Below are 10907 nucleotides of genomic sequence, written 5' to 3' on the forward strand. Positions count from 1 at the left end.
TTTATCACATCTGCGTTTTTATAACTTATTATTAGTGTGTATAATCTATCGATTAGCACACACCACACCCTATTCCGTACGCAACAATACATTCGTTTGTTTGTTAGGCACAAAGCTACACAATGGGCTCTATCTGTGTTCCACGCACCACCGTATTGAAACTCGAATTTTAACGGCATATGTCATCAGGCTTACCCCTGAGCCACCAGGGGACACCATTTTAGGTTTTTGTTCTTGGAAAGGTTTCATCCAAATATCCTTATAATAGCATCGAGTTGATATCACTATGGTAACAACCAGAACGCCTCGTTTCATCCATTCAGGGCTAACCAAACTGTTTTATGTATCATTGAAAGGTTATATAATTTGATGATGTCTTTTCCAGCATTTATTTAAAAGGGGGTCATTTCTAATAAAAAATAATAATAACCTACGTACATTTCCCAAATAATTCACCCCTCCACTCAGTAAGAACACTAAAACAAGAGGGAATCCTCAATAGCCGCGGCACTTGAAATTCTTTTAGGCAGGATTAGAGTAAACTAATCTATGAGACCTTTATTCCTCTATATCTATATTTATGTGCACTAGCAATACCAGCGTGGGGCGCGCGTATATCTGATACGATTTTATTACTCATCACGATCTCTAACAGCCTACCCTCAAATTGAAATTCTTTTAGGCAGGATTAGAGTTTATTATTCTATTATTTAGCGTCCTTTATTAATCTTTTACACACTTACATAGCCTATAACTTTTGTTATAAGAAATAATTGAATTGGAAAGTTTACATCCATATCATTTATAAAAACGTTATTTAGTGCCCTCTGTTGACCACAAAGTCCTTAATCAAACAAACTAAACTATTATAAAAATTCCGCGTATCTTACTTAATCTTTTATACCCTCACATATGTGTATCCTGGCAATTGTTCCACGAAATTCTGCGATCATATATTTTAAGATATATTCGGAATTTGACACCATCAGGTTTTCTTGCCGCCTCCCCCGCGGATTTTTGACGCTCAAAGAATATCTCCTAAATGTTACTATGGCAACAACTAATATTACGTACATACATATTTTTAGGTCTGTTGTTTACTAGATGACTGGAGGAAAAATTAGAGAGCGGTTCTTTCGTCTCCAACAGCGAATCAACTTGGAGAATCTAGTCACAAATTACCTGTTCAACCGCCGTCACGTGGGCGTGAGAATTCCTTTGACGTTCTGGTTCTGTTCATCACGAATTCTTCTGTGACTCAAACATATTGGAACCATTAAAAACATTTCCGGGAAAAGTCCTTCGTGCACCCTACATTAAGAGGTTGTTCTTTTTTGATAAACTAAGTTAGATCATTTGTAATATCGGCGGTGCACTGATGAGTACTTATTGGTACACAAAACTTCTCAGTTTCAAAATGGATGCTTATTACAAGCGTTAGCACGTGATACGCTCCAATCTATCGGATCACGCTTAATTACAATATTAAACTAAGCGGATTATATTATTTAAAATGAAGTTAACCTGTACCCTATGACTTTATATACGAAGAATGACTAATTAATTTGGGTTTAACTAAACTCATTGAACACTATAAGCTAAGCCTACCTTGATACCAGACGCAAGGCTTAAATAACTCTGTAACCTACAGCTTCACTTCTACTGACAAGCTTAACATTATAAGCTAAGCCTATCTTGAGACTTGACGCAAGGCTTAAATAACTTTGTAACCTACAGCTTCACTTATACTTACAATCTTAACACTATAAGCTAAGCCTATCTTGATACCAGACGCAAGGCTTAAATAACTCTGTAGCTAGCCTACAGCTTCACTTCTACTGGAAGAAGGCAGCTAGTCTACATTACCCACCGCCAAGAGAGTGACCCCACGTTACAAGGTGGGGAAGAAGCCTCTCTCTGCACTTTTGTATAGATTTATATAAAATAATAATAATAAGATTATCGAAAACCGTGAAATGTCCACATCTGTTGACCACTGTGGACGTTTTTTTATAATCAATGACGTCATGCAATATTTTTCTTAAATGCCCCCGCCCCCACCTTTCAGTCGAGATCGGCGCCCATGGTTTCGAATGGCCGCTACTAAGGGGAGAACATTAGAAAATCACAACAATGTTTAAACGGAACAAAACCAAATTTATAAGAATACGTTGGACTGAAGAGGACGTGAAACGTCGAAACCAGAAACGGTATTGTGAATTTGTCAATTACCAGAAAGTTAAAATTTAGTTTTGCTTTATTGTAGCTGGAGAAACGAAACTTGTAAGGAGACTTTATGTGAAACTGAAAAGTGACACCTACGGACAAAAAAAAAAAAAATAGAATTTTAATAAATTCGTTATATTCAATTGTGAAAGACATTAGCCAAGTAAAGAACGAATTGAATGATAAAATTTTCAATTTTATTGTCACGTTTAATCACAACCGTTACCCTGACGTGATTGGTGCCTATCCTCCACGAGAACACATTAGCAACAGAATGGTATTTTTAGAATGTAACTAAAACAATGGTATGATGAATGAGGGGAAAATATTGTTGTTGGACACGAAAGAAGAAAAAAAAAGACAAATCCTCCAAGCACGTCTGGAAGAGGTTGCGTGTGGTATTACGTGTCTAAGCCTCTTTTACTCATCACGTGTGTGTGTGTTTTGTTGAGACAGTTCACTCACTCGTTTGCTTTTTTGTTGTTGTTGTCGTCGTCGTGTTCTAAACAGGAAAACCTATAATTTAATAAGAATTACTAGGCCTTATAGTTTCGCACGTTCACACGGTTTTCAAATTAATGTTTCAAATTCCGAAATGCCATTCACATGCATCTCTCATCTGTCTCTCTACCTCCCATAGATATAAGTGTTTTCGGCATACAGTAGAGTTACTAAGGAAACTGGGTCGTTGCCACCGGTCGAACATTAAGCTTTATTTCACTATAATTAACACGGTTATAACCACGTAGGTCGTTATATATAATTTCCACAAATCTATAACAGAAGTTTTTTTGTTTTTTGGTGTAATACGAAATGATGAAAGATAGTTTCTGAGAATACACATTAAACTTTGTGTCACTAACTGGATCATCGAGAATAATACATATTAGTATTACGCGACCACGTGGCTCTGAAGCGTCTCTGTCATTTTAAAATTATATGCCAATTTCAACGTATTTCAGACGTACAGAGTTCAAAAGAGAATCCTTGGGTTGGTAAAATACATTGTTTCACTGTGGAATGAATGTTATTCCATACCGAATGAGCCCTTACTGGTCCGGCATGGCTAGGGCGCTCTATCTCGGATGTATATGCCGCTTTTCAGCTATCCGGAGCGTCCTAAAGTCGAACCCGGCATGGCCAGGTGGCTAGGGCGCTCTATACAAACCATCAGTAGCTATACATGAAGAGCTACTTGGCACAGTCGCTCTACCTCGGATGTATATGCCGCTTTTCAGCTATCCAGAGCGTCCTAAAGTCGAGCCCCGCATGGCCAGGTGGTTAAGTAGCTCGACTCTCAATCTGCAGGTCGTGGGTTCGAATCCCTGTCCCACCAAACATGCTCGCCCTATGAGGCGTTATAATGTGACGGTCAATCCCACTATTCGTTGGTAAAAGAGTATCCCAAGAGTTGGCGGTGGGTGGTGATGACTAGCTGCCTTCCACTGCTAAATTAGGGACAGCTAGCGCAGATAGCCCTCGTGTAGCTTTACACAATTCCAAACGAAACGAGCCTTTTCTAATAATGATAAATTGTATTTTAACAGCACTAATAAATGATAATTATAAATATTTTATGGTATAAACACATTTCTTATCGTTATATTAAACTTGAGCTAATAAGGTTGTGATAAACAATGAATTCAGTCTCAACAACCAGGTAGACGTACAAGTTACACAGATGTTACAAAAGACTTACAATGAAAGAAACCGACATCGAACAATAGCTATCTATTCTGACCGTCTCGTGACTGCCCTCGAGGGCATGTGCTCGGCGTGATCGTTGTCATCTCTAATTCAGAATCATTTTCACCTTTAGCGTACAATAGGCACCTCGGGCAAGTCAGCACGATCTGGGTGCCGACTGCATCAGAGATACAATGGTGGTTCCTGCTCATACACCAGTTTTTCATATCCTGCCGAAACCTGAAAAACAGTTCCTGAACACGAAACCCAATCAGAGGCATTATCCTATCCAAACCGAGACCTCGATCTTCCCAACAGATGTACTTAACCTTTCTTGGTTTCCAGTTCAGGAACAACATAATTACCACAACACCATGAATACATATGAGAAACTTTAATATTTAATTGTATTGATTCTTACTGATGGCTAATCTTTATTTGGGTCGTTTTTTACTAACTGATTTTTAATCAGATCGCATCTAAGTGACTGATCTTTAATCAGATCGCATCTAACTGATTGATCTTTAATCAGATCGCTTCTTATTGATTGATCTTTAATTGTATTTCAGTTAGATGCGATCCGATTAAAGATCAATTAGTAAGAAACGACCCAAATAAAGATCAGCCATCAGTAAGAAGCGTAAGAAGGAATACAATTAAAATCGATCGGTAAGAAGTGATCTGATTAAAGATCAATAAGTGATGGCTAATCTTTATTTGGATCGTTTCTTACTGACTGATCTTTAATCGTATCGCATTCTACTGACTTATCTTTAATTAGATCGCTTGTCACTGATGGATTTTTAATCGATCGAATAGCATCTTAATTGTGTTGTTTCTTACTGCCTGATATTTTATCGGATCGCTTTTTTACTGGTTGATCTTTATTCAGAATGTTTCTCACTGACTGATATTTTATCGGATCGCTTGTTACTTGTTCGTCATCAAATAAAATACTTTCCACGTATTTAAGAGTTTATTACGTCTGAATTTTGAGTTGAAAAGTAAATATACAACAAGTACTTTATTCTTCACTTTCCAACTTAGACTCTATTCCAAGTTTGTCACACGACACCCGACCGAGAATGATTTGTTTGTTTTTAATTCGCGCAATGCTACTCTTTCTCGATGACCTAGCGTAGCCTGGTGGTTAGGGCACTCGACTCGAAACCTGCGAGACACGAGTCTTTGCAGCCATGAGGACATTATATTGTGACGGTCAATCTCACTCTTAGTTGATAAAATTGACGGTGGATGATGTTGACCAGCTGCCTTTTCTTTAGTCTATCACTTCAAAATTAGAGACGGCTAGTACAGATAATTCTCGAAATATCTTGAAAAGGCTTAACTTGGAATGATGTTTAACAATAAAAATGTCCGTTTTATTGTGAAAAAAATAACAACAAATAACTGATTTTATGCGTAATGTCTGTCACACACATATGCGTGTGTGCGTGCGCGCGCACATATATAAAATATTTACTTTCTGCAAACATGTTTGCCATCTTAACATATTTTAATCACAATAATATATGAAAAAGTACCCAATAATATACAAGACACAGAGGACTCTTACAATATCCAAAACAATATGGTTATATCACACAACTTACATTATTTTAAATTTATTGTTACCGAACGTATTCTACAAATACTTGACGTACATTATTGATATTGTTACAAGCTATATGTTCACTGTTTTAATTTGTTTGTTAGCTAGAGGGAACTGCGGGTCATAATAATGACGTTAAGATGGAGAGTTTAATAAAACAGGCCTAGAACGCTTAGAAAGTTCTGAAAATTTTACGTCAAGGTTTCTAGTAAATTCGAGAGCAGATTGTCAATATAAGGTTTAGAGAATTGTTTCTAGTCGGTATAGTAAATCAGTTAGTATGTTTTAGTTTCAATCTGAGTTTTGTTTTTAGTGAAATATTTCGATCTGTGTTAGCTATGGCACATATTGAGTTGTTTTATCGATCAACCGTGAAGTAAAAGTAAGTTTTTTTTGTATGTCAGTGTGGTGCAGTTAGCAACACTTATATAAGTTACAACATTGTTCAAGTTTTGAAGAATGAAAGAAACGAATTTGTTATTGTTACGTGGACTGGACTGTGAATTACTCTCACCAGATACTTTAAAAGAACCCGACAACGAAAGAACAACGTTACAAAAATATAGTCCCCTAAACATATGCTATGAAAAATCAAAGAGTGAACGTTAAAATCATAAACTATGATGCACACAGAGAAACATAATATGGACAAATGGTGTTAAATTGATAACAACAATAGCAACAAAAAATTAAAAGTCAAATTTTCTAACTCTGCCGCGAAATAAGAAAAACACTAGAAGCTTACTATTTTAAGTGTTACACAACTTTGAATCTAATGTTTTAAATGCTGCGAAATAAAAGCAGGCCTATTCAGTAAAATATTTCTAAAGCAGTACAAGCAGTTAAAAAAGACAAACTTTGGTATTTATGCTTCATCACCTTATGAGAGACACGAGCTAAACAGCTAGATGGATCAGAGACCCTTACGGTCCAGATCCAGCCATTTCTAACTCAGAATACCGGAGGAAGGAGCGAACAGTTAGCAGGACCCGCCGCCTATTATGTGACAACTCTTAATCGAATAGTGAGACTGACCTCACAGTTTCAACGTCCACACAGCTGAAAGTACGGAAAGTATTCGGCTTGACCCTTGTACTATTGAACCTTGACTCAGCACGCTTACCACTAGATCACGCCCGGTCATACATAGACTTTAATACATAATCTATACGATCTTTGTCCACATACCTGATAAGTATACCGCAAAACACTCAGTTTTATATGTAATGGAAATGTCATGATGTTTATTTCAAGTTCGTGCAGCCAATTTATCATATTACAATACTTCATTTCAACGATAACAGTCAGACAATTATAATCAGCTGACGACTTCATTGTTCTAAAAATAATTACTGGTTTCGTACAGGAAATGGGTAAATATCTGAATAAATTACTTTCCCCGACTACTCTGACAGATGTGTGCGGTCATTAAATGAATGTTAGTACTGTTGATGACCACTTCCCCTCGTTTCTTTGGTGCAGTTCGGCTTTGAGATGGTGACCACCAGATAAGAAGGTCAAATTCAGGCGGACAAGAACGACCACGTGTAATTAGAAAGTGAATGTTCTACAATTAGCTACCGAGCACGTGACGGAAAATCACGTTTTTAGACAAGCTAGTCATGAGTAACTAGAAACGTATTTCCATCGCTGGTTTTATAAGACTTGACCTGAAAGGAAAACAAAAATTGTCTCGTTCGTCGACAACCAGATTGTACGTGCATTGAACGCTCTCGTTTTATCTCGACTTTAGTGGTTAACACTTTATGAATAATAATTAATCTACCTGTTTGTCGTCAAAATCGTTTTTACCAAATACATTTTAATGAAATGTGATTTTAATTTTCGTTGCTGTTAATCGTTATCTTATCATCATCATTCGTTGAAAATATTAAATTATGAACGTCTCCATAACTTCGAGATCTTTAAACAATTTCCACGTTGACTTAGAATAAACTCAGTCTACTCAACCTGTACAAAATAAAATTTGCTACACCAACCAACACGAGTATAACAAAATCCTTGGGGTTTCCTATCCTTTTCCTCAATTCAGTTTAATCCTTTTTTTTTCTTCTTAGAATTTGTTTACAAATCCCTAATTTCTTATGTCATAAATTACCATATATATTATGTGCTATTCCTACCCTAATTTCTTATGTCATAAATTACCATATATATTATGTGCTATTCCTACCCTAATTTCTTATGTCATAAATTACCATATATATTATGTGCTATTCCTACCTGGATAACTCGCATATTAAGACCAGTCTCTTGTGCCAGTTGCTCCCGGATGTGACGCGTGGGTTTGGGCGTGGCAGCAAAAGCAGCTTTAAGCATCTCCAGCTGCTTGGCTTTAATTGTTGTCCTCGGTCCACGTCTTTTAGATCCTGGAGCATTCTCATCATTTGGATTAGTCCCAAAATTCTGACCGGTGGAGCTGGTGCTACTATTTTGACCATCACTGTCATTAGTATTTTTATGGTCATTTATGTTATTAGCAACTTCAGTTCCTGTTGTCTGGCTATTGCCATTGGTGCTACCCACCACCCCTGCTGGTGAAGTATAGCAGTCGGAATCTGGACTATTAACTAGAGTCCCGCCTTTCCCTTGTCGAGTGATGACTTCTCGATCCAAGCTATGTTCTTTTTTACTATTGCTACTGGCGAAACCATTCGTGTCAGCGATAGGGTCATTCGATTCATCTATCTCGGTCTGTCCACGTGGAGAACTTGAGACGAGGGCTAAAATTATATTTAAAAAATAAAATATGATAATATACGTATAATTATAACTTTTTTTTTTCTTACAGACCTATGTGTTAGTGAAATTCTAAAGAAGATAAGACTTAATATCCCAACAGAACACCAAACAAAAACAACAAAATAAAACATATCAATATAAATCCTTTAAATAATTAATGGATAGAAAATAACCTTGTAAGATTTGAAAACTACGAAATAATCCTCTTCTGTGTGTTTTTTTAATATAACCTCTAATTACCATAAAACAGTCTCAATAAATAACTTAAAAAATTGACGATTATATTAAACTCAAAGTGATTATTATTTTGTTTTTGTTTTTTGAGAATTATGTTACGTATCGATGCCCCCTAGTGGCACAGCAGCATGTCTGCGGATTTGCAACGCTAGAAACCGGGTTTCGATACCCGTGGTGGGCAGAACACAGATAGCCGGTTGTGTAGCTTTTGCTTAATTACAAAACAAAGAAACAAATATGTATCTATGTTTTTTGTTTATTTATTTATTTTTTGTGGCTATGTGAGAGATCATTTCTCAATAAGAAGTTGAGAATTAACCAATTATCGAAATTGACCTCAGTAAAATGCCGTTCAAAATAACGACCAAATTTGAAAACAAGAAAAAAAAAAGAAGGAAAAATTATAAACGAAAATACTTGGCCTAAAGGACTTTAAACTGACGTAGGTAAGAAATTGTAAACAAATCGTGGCCTAAAGGAGTTGACACTACAAACAATGGGGCCAAAAGGACTATAATGTAAGAAACTGTAAAAAGAACTATAGGAATGATTACCAAACATTCGTGGCCTAAAGGACTTGATACTACAAATAATGGGGCCAAAAGAATTATAATGTAAGAAACTATAAAAAGAACTATAGGAATGATTACCAAACATTCGTGGCCTAAAGGACTTGATACTACAAATAATGGGGCCAAAAGAACTATAATGTAAGAAACTGTAAAAAGAACTATAGGAATGATTACCAAACATTCGTGGCCTAAAGGACTTGATACTACAAATAATGGGGCCAAAAGGACTATAATGTAAGAAACTGTAAAAAGAACTATAGGAATGATTACCAAACATTCGTGGCCTAAAGGACTTGATAATACAAACAATGGGGCCAAAAGGACTATAATGTAAGAAACTGTAAAAAGAACTATAGGAATGATTACCAAACATTCGTGGCCTAAAGGACTTGATAATACAAACAATGGGGCCAAAAGGACTATAATGTAAGAAACTATAAAAAGAACAACTGGAATGATTAAATTGATGTTTATAAGCAAAGTACCCAAAAAAACAACAGGAGCAAAAATTCTGACCAAAACAATGGGGCAAAAAGGGCTTAAAAAGGGAGGTATATAAGCAAAGCATACCAATAAAGCAGCAGATATAATAAACAAGCAAAAGTAGTCAAAAAGAGTTCGAACCTGATGGCGAGTATTAAGACAAGAATAAACAAACATGAATGTGTATCAAATAGGTAAAATACTATATTTTTGACCATGAATACAGTCTATAGACTCTCGAACTAAGAGCTAACCCTAAAAGTGATCATCGTCTAACTTTATTTTAAAAATATAACTTCATACTTCATATCATTTCCAAAGTTACACATACTGACTGATATAACCAAACAACCCGTCAGTATCTATATATATATATACTAAGAGCTAACCCTAAAAAGTGATCATGGTCTAACTTTATTTTAAAAATATGAACTTCATACTTCATATTATTTCCAAAGTTACACATACTGACTGATATAACCAAACAACCCCTCAGTGTCTATATATATATATATATCTATACTAAGAGCTAACCCTAAAAGTGATCATGGTCTAACTTTATTTTAAAAATATTAACTTCATACTTCATATCATTTCCAAAGTTACACATACTGACTGATATAACCGAACAACCCGTCAGTATCTATTTTAAAAAAAACAAAAAACTTTTAAGCACGAAACTTAGCGCGTGAAAGAAAGAACAGGTGCAGACTGTGTATGTGTGTGATGGGGGTTGGATATTTAAAAAATGTAAAATGAAAGTATTCAAAACTTCAACAGGAAGTTAGTATACCTTACAGTAACAATATGCTGAGTTGTAAACGTCTTGGGTAAACCTTTTCAAATATATATATATTTAAAAAAATCAGAGGATAGTGGACCTTCTACACTTTTTAGAATATTGGGGTTGTTGTTGATTTCTTCTAACCAACCCTGGCTACGCTCCAGAAAAAGAGTTGGTTAATTCTTCAAACAGCTGAAAAGCCCTAGAAAATGGCGTGTTCTTAGTAATACCGAGTTAGTACAAACTTTTTGAAAAATAGGCGTTGTTCTTTTTTTATCAGTTCTTTCAACGCAGTATAACGCTATTCCTGATCGGCGTAAAGTTATAATGTAAAATAAAGAAAAAAAAACTTTTAAAAAGTAAGTAAATGTAGGGATAGCTAATATCAATCCTTTAAAAACAATGCAAACAAGATAGTCGGGATGGTATTTGCATCACCCTTACAAAGCGCTCCGCATTTTATGGCTGTGGGTGCGTTATAAGAATGACGGTCAAATCCCACTATATATATATATATAGAAGAGAGAGAGAGAGAGAGTACGTA

General features: G+C 35.8%; 1 protein-coding gene across 1 annotated transcript in view; it reads right to left on the reverse strand.

Moving 5' to 3' along the window:
* Positions 1 to 10907, reverse strand: part of LOC106464578 (LIM/homeobox protein Lhx1-like) — a gene marked incomplete at its 5' end in the record, with an annotated part of 71690 nt that overhangs the window by 40247 nt on the left and 20536 nt on the right. The window contains one exon of the mRNA XM_013924730.2: positions 7769 to 8268. Within this exon, the coding sequence (XP_013780184.1) occupies positions 7769 to 8268 (500 nt within the window). The remainder of the gene's footprint in view (positions 1 to 7768; positions 8269 to 10907) is intronic.

Source organism: Limulus polyphemus, unplaced genomic scaffold (genome assembly GCF_000517525.1).
Source record: "Limulus polyphemus unplaced genomic scaffold, Limulus_polyphemus-2.1.2 Scaffold1693, whole genome shotgun sequence".
NCBI classification, from domain to species: Eukaryota; Metazoa; Arthropoda; class Merostomata; order Xiphosura; family Limulidae; genus Limulus; species Limulus polyphemus.